We start from the raw sequence: 19,185 nt of genomic DNA on the forward strand, positions 1-19,185 counted from the left end.
ATTACTCTGAACAGCTTCACTGACCTCCCCCCTTTTTTTTCAAACATTTGTTGTGAGCACCAAAATACTGACCACTGGAAGAATCCAGCCAGTTTCTGTTTCTGAACCAGCATCTGCATTCAAATATTTGATGAGAACTGAGGCATTTTCAACAGGTAAAATGCTGGCTTAAATGCTTCTGCTGGACTGCTTCTGGTTTCAGTAGATTCTCTGATTCTTTGTGATTCAATACAGTGAAAAAAGCCCCTAACGTGAACAGTTTGCCAAAATGGTAAAGAACAAACTCTGAAAAAAAAAAAATACTGGAAATATTTAAGTGAGGCATTACAAAAGGCACTTTAAAAAATCTCCCTGATTGCAAAACTACTTTCATTTCAGACATTCTGAACAATAAAGAGACCAGTCTGTGTTATTCTTGGTGATTCTGAGCTCAGATTACAGAACCTTCTAGATTCCAGATGGAGAACAAATCCTGTCCTCTGCCCTGAGCACCTGCAGTCATGCACAGCCACCCACAATGGAACTGTTCTACTCTGAGCTTCAGGAGGCAGCTTTGTGTGTATGGATGTGAAACCATCCCAGGCTTTGCTGAGCAATTGGGCTTGTTTCTCTGGTTTGAAAGGAAGATAAAAAGCGGCATGTTCCTGTATCAGACTTCAGAATCTCTTCTGCCTCTTCTTACTCTTCACATGAGCAATGAAACAATTACTGATTTAAGCATTTAAATATTTCTTATGCAACTCTGTCTGAACTCTTTCAGTAAATGAATGGGCATTCACTTCCCTCAGAGCTATCCTGGCTACTAGAAGGATCAAGTTCTTGGAAGTTTCGTTCAAAACTACTGGTCTTGAAACTCCCCTTCTTTGGGTGGTTTTGGTTGTTATTGTTGGTTGGTTGGCTTTTAATTGCAAATTTACACCCTTAATTTTCCACTCCAGGGAGCCTGGGTTTGAAGTTGCTTCTTCAGAATCCTAATCCTGCCTTCTTGTGCTCTCTAAAGTGCCTTTGAATGCTAATGCTAATCGTACAAGTGAAACAGAGTAAAACATAAGAGGTGGGTTTACCACTCTTCACTCCCAGTTCCTTGGGCCAGGGGTGTAATCACTCACCTCTTTAGCTCCTCCTCCAGCTCCTTGACTCTGGTTTCTATTTTGGCTTTGGCCTGCTTTGTTGCTTCTAGTTCTCCCTTCAGCACCTCCTGCTCCCCAGACAGCTGGTCCACCTTGGCAATCAAATCATTCTTCACAATGTTCAAAGCATTTCTTAAAGGTGTGAAAGGGACAATAAGCAAAAATGCCCAGAACTAGCAGTTGTCTATAAAAGAGACCTTTAACTAAAGTCACAGACACTTGTAGCAGAGTTGAAACAAGTGTGTTTAACAATTCAGTCCAGCTATGATGCAAGGGAAATTAAACTTTGGGAAGATGGAGCTGCAGAAGAACAGAGAAGTTGCCATAATTGTTCAGGATGAGGTTTGTCCATTCCTGTATCCTGACTAAGAAACCAACCTCTCCTTCAGAAGATGGCAGAACACTGAAAAAGGCATGTGTAGAGCAACCTATCTATTTTTGACAGAATGGAAGTCTGAAATACACCTTTCAGAATTGCTGTCATCTGCAATTGAGGATAACTGCAGATGATGGCAATAGAAATATGCATTTCCAATCAGCTCCGAAACATCTTAAATTTATAAAATCGGCAACTTCGCACCACAGTAGGTTCTCCAGCTCTCCCCTGCGAGTACTTGGCCTTCCTCTTCCCAGCTCCTCAACTTTAATAGCTGGTTTGTCAGCTCTTCTCAAAAACCAGCTCCATTACACTGTCTGCTTCTCCTCCAACAACTACAAAATATTTAAGAATTCAACAGTGACAATTCTTTTTTCCCTAATAATAAACCTTGCAAATAAAACCTTATTATCAGCAACATCCTCACAGAGGTTCAGACCAACACATCAATTCCCATTAATTTAAAACTTGCAACTGATCTCAGATGGCATCAGGCCCTACCAGCACATGCCTAGAGACTTTATCCAAGTGTCTGCAGAAAGGAAACAGCTAGGAAACAGCTCAGGAGAGCAATTCTTCTACAAGTGAAGGAACAAGTATTCAGGACAACCAGTTAGATTAAAAAAGTGAGGCAGGAGTTTTGGCCAAGACCTACTCCAAGGTGACATCTTGTAAATAACCAGGCAGGTAGGTCAGAGCATGCAACAGTTCCTTACTTGGTCTCCAGCAGCTGAGAGTTCTCCAACAGTAGATTGCCCACTTCTTTGCCCATTCCTGAAAAGAAAGGCCAGGCAGTTTTCACCTGCTCTCCTAGAAACATGCAGCTTTTGTGGCACTGCCTAACTTACGTTTGAGGAAAAGAAATCACGTTTGTTAAGCTTCCCTAGATTTCTGTGTCCTGTGTGGAAAGTGGAGTGACCTGAATGACCAAGCAGCAAAGACACCAATGTGTCCTCTAGGGAGTCCAGACTCAGATCTAGTTTCTCATCCCAACAGAGCTTCACTAATATCAGTCGGGGAAGTCAAGGCAGTAACTCCTGGTTCAGCCATGAGCTATTACAAACAATTTTTATCATTCTTCATACAGAATGAAGGTAGAGTTTATGGGTTTTTCACAGAGGATAGCAGAACACTGTCCAAGTTGCTGTCCTGCAGACTAGTGATTTCCTTCCTTTCTTAGTATAAGCCAAATTTTATGTTTGCATGATTTGGGATCATGGTTGTCAAGAATTTTATACACATGAAAGACTTCCCCATTACTGACCTTCTGCTTGAGCAATTTTAATAGGACTGCAGATTGTCCCTTGCAATATCTAGCTCTAACAGCTTTCTCACAGATGTTTAAAATGTGAAGTCTCGGTTCTACCCACATTCAACATTACAGCAGACACTCTGCACTTGAGCATTCATGTAGAGCTGCAGTCTGCAGACTGGTTTACAAGAACACTGACACATCTGGTGCTAAGAGTGAAGGTAGAATTCAGTATTTTCATAAACCAATGAAATTTAGGGACCAAAAGCACATCTGGATTGTTTCCTGTTGCCAGGGACTTGCTGAGTCCCAGGGTCTTTGTCTTACAGTGAGGAACAGAGGACAACTGAGAGCTGAAGGCAGAGAGGCCTCTCCCTGTTGGAGGACAGTGCTGAGGGGTGCAGCTCATATCTCACCACAGGTCCCAGAGCATGAAGAAGTCTCCCCACAATCAGTATTTGTTCTGCCCTCTGAACTCTCTCTTCCTTCACAGCAAAGACATCAACAGTCTTCATGATACATCATTTGCTGAATAATTTGTATTTGCAGAAAACAAAAACAACACAAACTTGAATTAAATGGAAGTTAGAGGAACATGGCAGCGCATGAGAAGTGAGAATACAGCAAAACACTCCAACACACAGATCCTCTTCCCACAGTTAAATGGGATGAATTTATGATGACAAAAGGAAATTGCCAGCAAGAATGAGTAAGAAGCAGCATTTTCATGGAACTTTTGAAAAATTAGTGGCAGATAATTAATCACTTTGATGTTTCAGGCCAATGTGTGTCCAAGAATATTCCAACAGCATAAAAGTGGGAAACACTAATTTCAATGCAAACTACAGTGTATTTTGGGTTGGTAAGGTGCAGGATCTACAGCCCTTGTTTTTTGGTTTGGTTTTATTTTTTTTTCTTTTTTTGTGACATGCCACATATTGCTCAGAAGACCCAGAAGTCTTCTCTTTACTGAATTTTTTTCTTATTTATTTTTAGTGATTCTACAAATAATCAATTAAATATTTAGCCTATAAGGCAGTACATTGACACAAGACCATTAAAGGAGCTGAAGAACATCGAGGGAAGAGCTCATTATCATCTTTTTTGGATTAAATCTTTTTCCTTCATATTCTTGAGTCATACATCCTTCTCTGTAGCTGTTTTTGTGAGAGAAAATTCTGGAGAAAAGGGTGAGCCATCATGCCAGAACTAAAGGCCACACAGCATCAGTATCCTTCACCACAGCTTCTACTTGTGTGTGATGCAGTGACAGCCCAATGCTTTAACTATCTAGAGGTCAGAAAGGCTCCTCTGGGAAAAAAGAACAAGAGGAAGCCTCCCAGAGCCATGGAATGGCACCACAAGATCATCTTGCACAGATTGTAATGGGACAGCTCTGCTCATGGGAAGAAAACTTTCCGTTTTCAATCCTTTGGGGTGTGGAACAAAGGGAGGTGAGGTCTGGGCAAAGCCCTGTCCAGCAGAGCACCTACACCATATTCCTCCCACAGCCAGGCAAAGAGTGAAGCATCAAAGCGGATAATCAACTACAATGAAACAGACCAGAATCCCCAAACCACCTCTACAGAGCAGCTGCATCCTGCTTCTTGGAGAGGTGCTGCCATCACCATAAAAAACCAAACCAAGGTGATGCAAGACATATGGATGGATGATGAGTGGATAAAAAGTGATGCAGAAAAAAAGAAAAGAGAAGAGAGAAGAGAGAAAAGGGAAAAGGGAAAAGGGAAAAGGGAAAAGGGAAAAGGGAAAAGGGAAAAGGGAAAAGGGAAAAGGGAAAAGGGAAAGGAAAAGGAAAAGGAAAAGGAAAAGGAAAAGGAAAAGGAGGAAAAGGAGAAAAAAGAGAAAAAAGAGAAAAAAGAGAAAAAAGAGAAAAAAGAGAAAAAAGAAAAAAAGAGAGAAAAGAGAAAAGAGAAAAGAAATGAAAAGTAAAAAGGCCTTTGCCTTACCAAAGAAATCATCCCGTACTATGAGAGCCATCCCATACGAGAAAGGGAACAGAAAGAAATGGGGACAAAGGGGAAGAAAGGAAGAGAAAAACAGCAGCCATTAAGTACCAGCCTGTAAACAGCAAACAGAGCAGCCTGTCAGCACATGTATAGTGTGTGGTGCCAGTACACGATTCTTGGTTCAAAGTTATCTCATTCTGTTGCAGCCTGACCTAACAGGTACTTTACTTTGGAGTGTCACAGAACAGTTTGGGTTGAAAGAGACCTTTAAAATTCATCCATTTCCAGTCTCCTGCCATGGGCAAGGACACCTCCCACTAGATCACACTTCTCTCAGCCCCATTCAACCTGGCCTTGAACACACCAAGGGATGAAGCAGTCCCAGTTTCTCTGGGCAGCCTGTGCCAGGGCCTTATGAGTCCAACTGCAAAAAAAAATTTTCTTATATCTAATCTAAATCTCCCCTCTTTTGTTTAAACCATCACCCCTTGTCCTATCACAACAGATGTCAGGATAAGCTTGAGATGACCTCATCTGCTTCCCTCATCCTCATCATTTTCCCTGTATGATACATCCTTGAGTTTCCCATCACCACAACAAAGGCAGGTCAACAGATATTATGAAGAGGGTGAAGAAAGGACAGTAGCAGGGGGAAAAACACAAAAGTGGGGCTGAGTATCAAAGCTTTCATCTGGCCTAAAAAGGCCCAAATCCACCTCCACACTGCAACAAACTCCAACCCAACTTCAGTGGGAGGTTTTCTGAGAAATGTTCACACAAAATGTGGCTTACAGTAAAACCAGTTTGAACGAAAAGAAGTGATGATGCTGTCCCTTCTTGGATGTCCCTATTGTCACTGAGCAGTACCAGGCACAGAGAAATGGCAGAGCTGGTTGGTACATGACGCTAATGCAGCTGCCAGGTCATCACCTTAACTACAAGGCAAATTTTACCCAGTTTTCACTGTAATCAAGAGAGATTCCCTTGACTTCAACTGACATTGCATCAGGGCCCAAGTGTGTTTTACAAGCAGGTGCAAACCTGATGGCAGAGCATGGCCCTAGGGCAGCGAGCAACCTCCCCCAGCAATGGATAGAGCCATCACTCAGCTCCTGAGACAGAAAGGCAAAGTTTCCACCCAAGACAGAGGCTTTGCCACTCTAACCCATCACAGAAGTGTCTTTAATGTCACTACCACAATAACCGAAGAGGGTTGCTTTGCACCAGGTAACCCCCCACAGCCATCGGCACATGGAGGAACTCCCCACAGAACAGGCCATGGAGAGGACAGTGGGACCCTCACTCAGTCGGTGCCCACCCGACCTCTGCTACAAGTACCCTTCCTGGCAGATAAAAAGCCCTTTGTGCTCCAAGACCTTTGAGTGACAGGTTAGTGCAACACTGTGGAGCAAACCTGCCCAAAGCCAAAGAAGAGAAAGTGGGTTGAAGGGTAGCAGGAATGTGAGCAGAGAAGGGACCTCCTGCTGCAGGGACCCATCAGTGTGAGGCAACCAAGCAAGGCAAGGTGGGAGAAGTCTGCAAAGCCAACTGTGTTTGGACAAGAGCAGGGGAGTATCCCATGTGTATGCCACATCATCCGACCTCAACCAGAAAAAAAGAAACAAGGAGAACTGAGCAGGAGATACACACCTGAGAACTCCCCTATGCGCCATGTCCAGCGAAGCACGGAGAGACAAGGGAAAAAGGAAGTGAAAAAGGATCCATCAGTGACTAAAACCAACAAAATCAAAATTTTGTTTAAAAAAATTAACAATGATTCAGCCATTTCAATGTCAAAATGCATGAAATAGTAAGGACAGGACCTGCCATAGCTGTTGATGGCATGACTCTACATATAGGACAGAAAAAAAACCCAAGGAAAGGTTACCCATGGCAAAATTGCAACCACACACCTCAGCTATCTCCAGATCTGGAGCTGAAGCAATCGGATTTTCCTGTACTGGGAAAACCTTTTTATGCAACATCTTTATTTAGTCATCTACCACGAAATGCGTAACAGCTCATTCCCACTACCTCTCACTTCCCCTCACCTTGCAATTTTAATAGCTGTATCCTCTGACCGTAACTGTGCTCTCCAGTGACATTTCAGCTTGCAAAAGACAAGGATTTGCATTTCAACCTTTTTTTTTTTGTACAGTGTAGCACTGGGACTTAGTTTGATAATCTCATTTCCACTTCTGTACACAACACTGTATATAAACTTACCTCTAATAACACTGCATTTCTGTCTTTACCACAGGCCCCCTTGCTCTTTAATTTCCAAAACAAATATAGTTGGTTTTCCTAAACCTGAATCACAGAACGGTTTGGGTCAGAATGATCATCCAGTTCCACCCCCTGCCATGGGCAGGGACACTTTCCACTATCCCAGGGTGCTCCAAGTCCCCTCTAACTTGACCATGGACACCTCTAGGGATGAAGCAGCCACAGCTTCTCTTAGCAATCAGCTCACCACCATCACCACCCTCAGTAAAAGGACCTATCCACTGAGCACACCTGAGCTGCTGTGACTGTTTGTGTCTGGAAACACCTGGGATGGGGAAGAGCAAGAAGAGGGATCTGATAGAAGGGGGAACTGAGAAAAGGGGAGATGGGAGAACAGGAACCTACCCAGGATCACTTGTGATTAACAAGTGAATATGCAGGAAAACTGCCAACTAGTGCTCCCAAGTTTGTAGGAGAAGTAAGGGAATTTGGTCCTCAATGCTCATTAGTAAATAATTGTTCTCACTCCCCATTTTTCTCCAGAATAGTTCCTATATAATTCCATGGATGTAAAGCAGTATTAGAGGTGGGAGGAAAGCCATGTGTCTTATGGATTTTATTCAAAATAATAAAACATGAAGAGTGCCAATTATGTACCAGGAATAAATGTGATTTTTCATTCCAGAATCAGACTTGCCTGCCAGCCAGTGCTCAAGGGTAATTTCTACAAGCCCTGTTCTTAAGGTACTCTTTAATGAAATTTCCCTTTCTTTAAGGAATTGAGACCAAAAAAAAGGAGATTATTTACAGATTGACTGCCAAGTTTTGAGAGACTGGAGGAAGTAATAACTCTTCACTTAAGTGAGCTTAAAGTCATTCATGAATTTGATTTACAGAAAGAAGCAAGCTCCAAATATGACCTCGAGAGAACTCTTTCAGCTTGTGGATCTTGTTCCTTACATCATGGTCATAAAGCACTATTTCCTCTGTGTCTCTTCAGATTTAAAGGTACAGCACAAAGAGAGAACATTCTAACTAACAAAAAAAGGCAAAATTTTGGATTATGTTGACAGATTTTGTCAGCCCTAAGATCTAGCCCTTTGTGTCTATCTTTACCAGACTTTCTTTTGTGCTTTCTATAGAGCAAATACAAAAAAGTACCACTTTTATTTATTGTTGAGACATGACCCCTGAGATCTCTCTGTGCTTCCTCCCTTTGTACAACCAGCAATGGTTGTGTTCATTTTAAAAACACTCTTATGTGCCAAAGGCAGTGGCTAGAACTCAGCAAAAGGATTAATTAGATCAATGTTGATCACAAAAAAGGCACAGAAATACCTGATTTCATCACATTCCATCTCCCAGATTTGAAAAGGAACCAGTCTTCCTATTTTGCCGGCTCACCACGGGATCACCTGAAAGGGCTCTGTAGCTCTGCTCAGGCCAGAAAATGGTCCGAGCACAGAAATGTCCTCCTCATAAGCCATGCTGCTGTCTTCAGAAACTACACTGTGATCTTCAGGGCCCACGCTTACATGGGCACTGTTCAACAAAGCCTTTGTACATTTCATTGCAAGTGGTACCTCCCAGACAACAGACATCTCACCACACTGAAGCACTGAAATCTTTGGGCAGCCTTATGGCAGGAGGAGGTGAAGCATCTTTGACTTCATCCAAGACTGTAGTGAACAACCATGCAAGACTTGGGCAACAAAAAGCTTTGGCCCTTTGAAAACAACAGTCTGTATTTCTTGCTGATCACTGGGTCAGGATACAGGGTAATCCCAAGCCAAAGTGGATTTTCAGAAGGCAGGCTTCCAAAGTGGGAAGCATGTTGTCTGAAGCTGTTTATACACCAAATAATTAATTTTCAAGAATAGTAATTCTTCCAAGCCAATAATATCTGATATCCCACCATTTTGGGGGGAGAGGAAAAGCAGCAGTTGGCACAGTGATTAGTAGATAGAGCCACACAATCAACTGAATACTCCTTGATGAAGAAGGAGTGGACATGAGGACCAAGACAAAACAGATAGTCAATGGCAAGATTATCCATGGTTTTAGTGTTTTGATTCTGCCAGGAAGAGAGCTCCTGATAATGTATGAAGCTGGCTAAGTAAAATTCATTCCACAGCTTTAACCATCACATGTAGTTCTTACTGTCAAGCTTCCCTTTAAGCATGAGCCCCAGCCCTTCTGCAAATGGCTACTAGTATCCAGGGGATTCTCAAACCTGGAAATCTTGCTTTTCCTTCAAAATTCTTGATTTTGTAAATATCTGCACAGACTGGCTCCCAGTGCAGGCAGAGAAAGGCTGTGTGATCATACAGAGTCTTCTGCAGTTTTTTTTTTATTCTGGCAATCTTGAGTTGAAAGTGAAACAATATATGATTTTATGCTTTAGGCAATGGCACGAGGGCTCTCATATATGCTGCGCGATTTAAAAAAAAAACAACCCAAACCTACTCATATCAAAAAGCTATTGCGAGCATTTTCATGATGGTCTGGTTCATATTCTTAATTCCCCTCACATATTAGCAATAGTAGTACAATTTCACAGATACCTGTCTTTCATCAAACAAGAATTTATTAACTCTTCTCCAGTTTTCAGTCCACATCCTCAAGGTTAAGTTTTTGTTTAATAGGGGAAAATCTATCCCCCCTGCAGAAACATATACTTTTTAAGGCTCCTGATACAATAAATATCCAGGCTAATACAAGTACCTTCATAATTTGGGCAAAGGTGAGCTGTTGAAAGTCCGTACGACACATTTTAGCTCATTCTTTTCTAGACACATACACAGAACCAAACTTACAAGATTATCCATAAGCAGATCTATATCAGTAATCAACAGAATGTTCGCTTTAAGATCAGATCTCACCACTAAGTACACATAACACCTTGTTTCTGGAGTCCTCATGTGTCCTAAGGCTCCTTAAAGCAAGCAGTAACATAGATAATGAGCTACACTGTTACAAACTCTATCAGCTGCCCATGTCACCTGAGTATTCAAAGACCACTTGTACTGCCCTCATGCAGGAAAGCAGCAGGTATTAAGAACATTTCTAACTTCTGTCAAAAAACAAGATCTAGATACTTCGGAATCCAATAGAAAAAGTATCAAGAGGGCTCAGAGTGCTCCCTGAGGCAAAGCTGCTTCTCTGACTGCTGCAGGGTCCCAGTCAGGAACACAGAACATAGCCTGGCTACAGGTATTACTAACACCTTCAAAATCAGCTTAAAAAGTGAATTATTACATCTCTTAGGCTGACTGCAAAACAGTAAATACTGCAGTACAGACTATAATATTTCCACATAATTTAAACATCAAAAACTTAACCAAATAAGTCACTTTCTTACAAATTTCAAACTATTTTTTTCTCTCGGTATAAAATTATTGGGGGGGGGGGGGAGGGGGCAGAATTTTCAGCCAGAAGATGAAGAAGAAAATTTTGTCTCCAAATTATTTTTGTGGGAGAATCCTGTAGCAAAATAACTTATGCACTAAAGACAATCCAAATAAAAGTTATCCAACAGCTGAGATTATTTTCTAAATAATAATTACTGTACTGCAGGTACATGCTTCTATCACATGTATCTCAATTTCCATGCATTCTTAAAAAAGCTAAACATCCAAGTTCTGAAAGAAAAAGATAATTTAAATGTTTCTAGAAGTTTAATATAGAGTCATTGTACCAGAGAAAATAGAATGGTTCTAACAAGGTTTTACCTAGCAGATCTGCTCCTTCATCAACATCTCCAATGACCTCAGACCCTGCTGTGGAAAGTTCATGGTATAGGGAGTCTGTGTTGATGCCAAATGCTTTGTTCACAATCCCCTGTGTTGGGCTGTTGTTGGAAGCAAAAAACCAGAAGGAATCTTGTTACTTGGCAACATTTAAACTCAAACATTTATCTTTGAAATATTGAGCATCTCAGACTATTGCAATCAAAACCCATCTGTTCACCATTGGCTGAAATCAGGGAACACACTGAGTAGAGAAAACAGCATGTGTTATTCCCCATATCATAGAATTATGGAATTATTCAATTATTCGGGTTGGAAGGGACCTTAAAGACCATGTTGTTTCAACCCCCTGCTGTGGGTAGGGACACCTTCCACTATCCCAAGTTCCTCTAAGCCCCATCCAACCTGGCCTTGGATACTTCCAGCCAAAGCTGCTCTCGGCAACCGGTGCCAAGGCCTCCCCACCCTCATGGACAAGAACTTTTTCCCAATATCTCATTTAACCCTACCCTCTCACAGTGGGAAACCATCCCCCCTTGTCCTGTCCCTCCAGGCCTTTGTCCAAAGTCCAGCCCTCCTGGAGCCCCCTTAGGCCCTGGAAAGGACTCTGAGGTCTCTCTGGAGCCTTCTCTTCTCCAAGTGAAAACTGCCAGCTCTCCCAGCCTGGCTTCAGAGCAGAGAGGCTCCAGTCCTTGGAGCATGTCCATGGGCTCCTCTGGACTTGCTCCATCAGCTTCATGTCCTTCTTGTAACTGAGGACCCATCTATCATCCACAACCTCAAAGCTCACCCAGATTATTTACTCTGAAGTCACACCAGTTAAGGACTATTCAGTATTTCATAGAAAAATTTCAACTCGCTGAAGAGCTCAGCTTTGACCTGTCAGGTTCTAAAACGATTTCCATGTTCTGATCAGTCTAGCTAGAAACCTCAGGCAGCAGTAAGACCAAGAAAGAAATTTAGTGCTGAAAACAGCAACAGCCTTTTTACTTAGCCAACCAATAACTGCAATCAGTCTGAAGGGTCCATTTTCCCTTTGGGTAAGACTGTATTGAAAAGCACTTCTTCACATGTCCCCAAATGTTTTTAATTAAAGGTAAATCAAAGATAATAGTTCTTAGTCATATCAGATGATGGCACATTTCAACCTCTCAGTGTCCTTGATACCATCAAGAATCTTCTTGTATTTCTTGACAGCCTCATAGCTCAAAGCAGCAAAGAGTTGTTACAAGATGTGCAGGGGAAGCAACCTCTGGGATTGGGCCTGTCTATTCTAAAAAATGGTCTTAATGTGGGTTAAAAACACTTTTCAATGCCCTGCTTTGTATGAGTAACATCAACCAGCATGAACAGCAGCTGTGCAATTTCTCCAGCAATCTATCAAAAAGGTCAGCACCAGCTGAGATGATCTCAAGTTCTATGGCTTCATTATCACATAAATAATCCTAGTGATTATAAATGGAGTGTAGTAGCTGCCTCAGATATTGCAGCCACAGCACACTGCAAAGAAGAAGAAAAAAAAAGTGGGTTTTTCACTTACAGAAAAATTCCAGCTACCCAGACATTTGAGAGCACTGAAGAAGTACAAATAGTGCCATGATGGCACTACAATTAATCAGTTCACACAATCCAGTGGTCAGCACAAATGACAAGAGAAACCAGCACTCAGTCTGACCTGGAGACCTAATTCAGACTGAACTTTCCTGTTCAACATTCAGCTTTCAGAGCTATATGTATCACGAAAGCACTCTGCTTTCAGAGCAGCACACATACTGTCAGCAGTCCAAGTCAGGCTGTGTCCCCGGTAGCTCTCAGTCTCACCACCTGGAGCAGAGATTCCTGCCTGAAGACTTCCAGTGCTCTGTTTCTTTCTTTCTCCTGGATTTGTCCATTTTTTATCTGATCTTATCAGTCACTTTTGTCTTCCCCACACAGAGCAATTTCAACTCCCTAGATTCCTCCTGAGCCTAAAAATAATCCAGGCATCCTATATGTCCCAATGGAAGCTTAACTGTGTGTGCCTTCCCGGCTGAGAAATGCAGATGTTATTGCTGCTCATATCCTTCTCAGTGGGGGTGCTCAACAGGGTGGGCAAATCCAGTCCAGACTGGAACCATTAGAAAATCTTGCCTTCACTCTGCCAGGGTACTGTATTTTCTGCATATCTGTAATATTCTGGAGAGGTTTTTTGATACAGTGCCAAATTACCCACTAGAGAAGGGTAAAAGGTAAACTTCAGTAAAAACAAACCAAGGTACCTATGCCTCACAGTAATGTGGTGCCAAAATTAATAGCCTTTAGGAAGCCTCCTATTTAGAACAAAATGGGTGATGGGTAGAGACCAGAGCAGCAGAATAGTTTAGTAGAAGTCTGATGATTCTTCTGAAAAGTGCATTGAGGATTTGTAACCACTCTTCAGTGCACTGGTGGGTCAAAATTGCCCTTACCAGCCTCACCTGGCAACCACACCCCCCCACTGGTCCCAGGGCTCCCTTTGACCTCAGGCCTATGCCTTCAGTTTCTTTCCTAAGATGCACCTGTCTTCAGTCCTGTCTCCTGCTGCTCATGGGTAGCACTGGGACTGAATTCACACCCTTGCCTTGTCTGAGGCTGGTGACAGGGCTCACTTCCAGTGATCTGAGCCTCCCTACTCAGAGCCTGTGGGATTGGGATTGCTGAGGTTACCTCTGTTTGTCCTCCCGTGTGGGGCAGCCCTACCTCTACTCCTCAAATACTTGAAAAAAATCAGAACTGAAAGAAACTTGAAGTTTTAAAATGGAATTCAGAACTGAGCTCTTACTGGACAAATGCACCTTTTCCCTCTTCCTGACAGCTTAAGCCCATGTTCCTTTTGCTTGTCTTAAACCTTCTGCTGCTCCATCATTTCTCCAAAATCCCTGACCAGTAAGGCAAATGAGTCCAGTCCTGGGTCAGCTGTACACATCCTCCTGCAGATCACCAGCAGGCATCTGCATTTTGGAGAACTCTAAGCAGGTCAGGACTTCTTATATTAGGCAGAATATATGGACTGTCTCAAATAGCTGCATTGTGAGCTCACTATGAGCCACAATACCCATTTGTCACTCCTCATGAAGCCAAGTAACAGAGCACACAGGGAAAGGTCACAATCAGTACCTGCTACCCGTGCGTTCCAGGCGGGGGTCCTGACACATATCCAGCTCTGGGGTAGAATCAATGATGTCCTGGACATCGGACCACTCGTCGCTGCTGCCCATCCCTAGGTAAGACAGACATATCACATAAAGGATCAGGACTTTCAGAGAATATTATTTCTTGAAGGGACTTTTGCAGCTTTGAATATTGAGATTTGAAAATTTCATTATGCCATGTTCAAAGTCTTAAAATCAGAACAGAAAGTGGTTGAAGGTGGTCTCTCAATTCCAGAGCAGGAACACCATAAGCATTCCCCTTCCCACTCCCATTCCAAAGCACCACTTAAGTCATTGCCCTGAATACTCACTAAAATTGGATAAGCAGAAGTATTTTACCCACTGAAATAAATTTCAAAACTCCTTTTTTTATCCGCCAATAAAAAACTCCTCCATCCCCATATAGCATTAGCTGAGATTGAAGGCAACACAGTGATTTTCTGTACAACTTCACAGAAATTACTATTGTTAGGAACTGGCACTATTTAGTTTTAACAGAAATAGGTTTTCAATACAAATTCTCAAGTCTACACTGGTTTAGATACGCATTACAGTGAAACTTGACTTCAAAACTGATAAATGAAATCTGGTTTGTGTGTAATCCACAACCTGAAGCCAATATTTAAAGAATAAGGAATTTCTTCCTCTTGTCAAGTCTTGTTTATTGGATATCAAACTCTTCAAAAGCTCAGACCTGCACTTATCCTGAACAAGCAACATGGACATAGTGTCTGTTCACACAAGGAATTCTGAAAGATTAAGAACCTAATGTGTGAATTACATTAATCCCTCAATGAACTTAGATGTGACATTTTTGACCTTTCCAGATATCTCAGTAGCCAAATATACAAAGTCCATGACGACTGAAGTGTTAATTTCTTTCAGGCTGCCATTGCGCCAGCTGGCAGCAAACCCAGACTGGAAAACAAAGTGTCATGTGGATCTGTTGCCAAAGCAGGCATCCACACCAAGCAGGTCTAACACAAACACAGCCCTCCTCAGCTTTATTTTACCAAGCTGGGAAGCTTTTCTGCAAATACCTCCAAGTACCATTTTTGGTAGTACAGCTCTACGGCACAGACATCACTGACAGACATTTTAATTACAGATACATAAAATACATTATTAAAATTCAAGTATGTGCATTACATCTAAGCATGGAGAATTGATTTTGCATTAAGGGTGAGAAATAGCTGAAATGTTGAATACGCAGAACACATAAGGAAGCCATACCTAGCTGCTTTGAGCAAATTCCACAATATCACACTTCTACCAAGAAAGTGAAAAAAAAAAGCAGCTTCTACTTCACACTTGCACACACATAAAAAGGCAATTACTTTGACCCAAGAAAACTGTTGATAGTAAGTGACCTTGTAAAGCAGCAACTATAAAAATCAGGGTATTTATAAGGCATTCAAACTACTGACATCCATGCTTAGCTTTCCTGATACAAGTGTTTCATGGTCTTGCCTTGGCCAGGATCACAGCCAGACCACAATCTATCAGCAGGCTATTCAGAACCCATATGCTTCCATGAACAAGTATCCTAGTATCTGGCCGATGGACATCTGTGACCCTGAGGGCCTCCTCAGGAAAATACAGACTGGGACTCAGTCATGGCAGTTCTCCTTCAGTGCTACAGCAAAAGATGTTATATGTTGGTTTATGGTCTTACTTCGTTAGGAACCAGCTTGTGAATGTTAGCAGAGGAATTTCTGCTTCAGTAATAACTTAGTTATAACTTCTGCCTCCCAACGAACAACTTGGGTAAAAAGATAATTAGTTGGTTCAGATACCAACCTCAGAGACCTATGTTTACCCCTGTACTCCTGCAGATTATCCTAATGACCTTTGATAAATCTTATGGTCCTTTTGTATTTTAAGTTCATGACCTGTAAAACAGATACAATTGTCATTTCTGATGGCCACTTCAAGTCTCACAATCGAGGGTGAGACTGCTCAGACACTACATGGGCACAGCTGAAGGGCTTTTATCATGTTATTACATCATTTATTTATTTCACAGCCTGGTGGTACACCTTAGAGAATGGCTTTCCTGACAAGAAATCATTCAAATTACTAAAGGACTTTGGAAAATGGAGAGAAAACAACTGTAACTTCCACAGATTTGGCTGTGTTCTTATATGAGAAAGAGGCTAAAAGAAAACAGCTCATTTAGCTGAGAAAAACAGCTGGATACAAATATTTTAAGCAAATCAGAGTGTGGGATAAGAGCACAGAGGGAAAATAATTATTTAATCTCACTGACAAATTTGGCATTTGAACAACTGGATATAAAATACAGAAAGAACTAAATATAAGCTTTAATTTTCATATTGATAAGATCCAGGAACAGCTTTCCAAAAGCTCAGCCTAAGATGTGACTTGAGTGCTCATGAAAGAGGTTCCAAGACATGCATGCATGTCACTGCAGGGAACTGAACTCAGTAACCTGTTCCCATTCTGTTAATTTGTGAAATTACTCATATAACTAACGTTTTCAAAAATTTACTATACAGAAAACTGCTAACATCCAATTAACTCTGTCTCATTCATGTACCTTTCCAAGTCAGGCTTCCTCAAATTCTGTACTTACAGTGCAGTATCCCAGCCTTAATGGAGAGACACAAACACTAGGAAGTCAATTATGTCAGTGACCAAATACCTGAGCTCCAGCTGCCATACCTATGCCGACATTCCGCATCTCCTGTGTGACCTGGACTTCCATGTTCCGGCTGTTACGCTTTTCTCGTGCCCTCTTATTACTCTTGGTGGTGCCATTGGTGTACTCGCTGATGGGCTGGATGCTCTCGTTCAGAGGGGTGACAGCAGCAGAGGGAACAGATGACGTGGGAGTGTTGGACTTGGTTCCCGTGGTGCTTGGCGTGGCAGCTGCTGAGGACTGCCCAGATTCAGACATTTCGTCTTGGGGGCACTGTGGCAATTCCAGGGCAGCAGAACAGAAAGGGAAAAGCACAATTATACATTTCAGTAAGTCCCATTTGCTGGTGTATGGCTGCCTTAAAGCATTATGAGCATAGTTCTTGCTCATTGTACCAGTTACATGTTACACGTCCCATTGTTTGCTGGTGACACCAGGCACGACCACCACAGTGAAGCAGAGTTCTTGTGCTGAACGCAACAAGCAAATCCCACCTGTAGAAAGGGCTGCTAACCTACCTCTTCACTACTGAATACTGGTCTTCACAAATGACATTGGTATGTGATCTCAGGAAAGGTGGCCTTATCACAGGTGAAAAGCACCTGTAGCTCACAGTGACTACAGTGAAAGCTGAAGGGCTTTGGCACTTGCAGCAAACTAGGCCAGTTTTTCCAAGGCTGGAAGGCAACATGGATATCACTTGAGAAGGATCTGAAGTGGCCTCTTCGAAGTCTTTGCTGATGTCATTACTGTAAGCCACCAACACATCTGGATGAGAAAACAGCAGACTGGTTTTGCCACTAAACTGCAGAAGCAGAGTGGACACTGATCTGGGATGCTCTGGCTTGTCTGACGGAAGAGACCTATGTCTCCAAACCACCTTATGCAGAGCTAGGCAGGCATGGGTCCAGCTTGGGAACACAGCGTAAACAGGTGTGGTCTCCCACTTCCAAATGGGAGGATGACAATACCCAAGAATTCAGAAAGGTGAGACATGAACACAGGAGATGGATTCTCAGTATGGAATGTGCAAAATGGCCCTTGGTTCTAACAGACATTACCATCACCTCTTGAGGAACAGGAAGGCTTCAAGGCTTTGTCAAGGTTTTACACTGTAAACTGTGCTTGTCAATTAAAGAAGCACTGCTTCAGTAAGACAAGGAATGCCCTGACTACTGCCATGACCCCCCTCAGACTCAAATGAGATTTCCCCAGTCTTAAGGGCAGCCTGCTCTAATTACTGCCTGCAGGGAGGTGACAAAATTAATGCTGAGAGTTATATGTGACAGTAAATTGCAATTGGGTACAGTGGCATTCATCTGCACATCCAGACCCAGCTTTCATCTTCACCACTGGCCTCTCACCTCCAGTGCAAGTACTACAGAGATCCTGGTTCTGCTCAGAGGCTGCTCTGAGCCCCTGAATCTTGGAGCTGCAACAGGGTTTCATTTTGCTCATCTGGAAGTCTCATTCTCTTGTTCTAATAACAGCTTCATAACTTGACAAAAAAATCCAATATGGGATGAGTGAGAAAACTGGAAAAAATGGTGACTTAACCCTTTGCAGCCTTATTTTTGTTAAATCTGGAATTTTATTAAGATCTTCCTTTAATTAGACTGGCCTCTGTATGCTTATCTTAGAATGCTTTGCTGCACACTAGGGAAATCAAAGGGTTTATACCGCATCTGTGCACTTATATTGGAAACTCCGTTTTTTTACAATGACACTACCATTAAATGCAATCTATATTTTGTGTATTTTCCGCATTGTCAGTCCAAACAGTATCCGCATTCCCACATGAATATCCAAACCATCTTCATTCAAATACACTGGTTTTAACACCAAGACTGCGATGAGAACTTGGCACTTAGGCTGCTACATGTGAAAACCACACTTCCCACCTCTACTTTATATTCCTGGTTTAGGAGATACTTTCCCAGTATGTAAAGAAAAAAAAAACAGTCAAATAGGATTTTTGATAATAAATAGGCTCCAGTAATCTTTAGACTACCTCAACTGCAGTTTGTCTTCTGTGCTTTCATATGTACAAAGGGAAAACTATTATCAGGTGCAAAGTGCAACCATAAAACCTCTTTCCTCGAACAAAACTGCTGTTGGATGAAAGAATTCAGGGATGTTGTTGTACCCACTCTAAATCTATGAGAATAAGCAAAGTTCAGGAGCATCTTAAACACCCAGGTGGGTCCATTCCATTTGTCACTCCTTGTTCTTATGAACCAGATGTCATTCAAAAGCCCTGTATCATCAGTGAATATAGGGCAATATCCTGTATCTTCTTGTTCACTGACATAACCTGCCCCTTACCCTGAACACATGAGTAAGTAATTACCCCAGTCTTTCAGTACTCTTCAGTTACAGATGTGTGTTTTGTATTTACTTAGAAAACATATTTTATCAGCCTTCCAGCCTGCATTGGAGAAATTCCTCCCAAATGTATATACTACCAATGTGTTCCTCTTCACAGCCCAGCAGCTGGTATCTTCCTTCTATTGTCTGAGTGCTCTGTTAATGCTAAATATTGTGCTAAGAGTACAGCTCTCTCCAGCACAGGAGACATTCTCCAAAACCCATAGCTCACCCAAAGAATAATCTCCACAGCCACCACTTACCTATGGCCATACCTGTAAACCTC

The 19,185-nt window shown here is 42.1% G+C and overlaps 1 protein-coding gene across 24 annotated transcripts in view; it reads right to left on the bottom strand.

Moving 5' to 3' along the window:
* The window catches only part of MAPK8IP3 (mitogen-activated protein kinase 8 interacting protein 3), a 76,174-nt gene that overhangs the window by 21,063 nt on the left and 35,926 nt on the right, over positions 1-19,185 (bottom strand). For 22 of the 24 annotated variants that reach the window (XM_021529609.3, XM_077786779.1, XM_077786777.1 and 19 more), the window contains 7 exons: positions 16,556-16,805; positions 13,836-13,938; positions 10,683-10,801; positions 6,376-6,387; positions 4,726-4,743; positions 2,223-2,280; positions 1,110-1,262 (listed from right to left, as the gene is read on the bottom strand). In XM_021529609.3, the coding sequence (XP_021385284.2) occupies positions 1,110-1,262; positions 2,223-2,280; positions 4,726-4,743; positions 6,376-6,387; positions 10,683-10,801; positions 13,836-13,938; positions 16,556-16,805 (713 nt within the window). The remainder of the gene's footprint in view (positions 1-1,109; positions 1,263-2,222; positions 2,281-4,725; positions 4,744-6,375; positions 6,388-10,682; positions 10,802-13,835; positions 13,939-16,555; positions 16,806-19,185) is intronic. The other 2 variants (XM_077786775.1, XM_077786773.1) reach the window with 1 other exon arrangement.

Source organism: Lonchura striata, chromosome 16 (genome assembly GCF_046129695.1).
Source record: "Lonchura striata isolate bLonStr1 chromosome 16, bLonStr1.mat, whole genome shotgun sequence".
Classification (NCBI taxonomy): domain Eukaryota; kingdom Metazoa; phylum Chordata; class Aves; order Passeriformes; family Estrildidae; genus Lonchura; species Lonchura striata.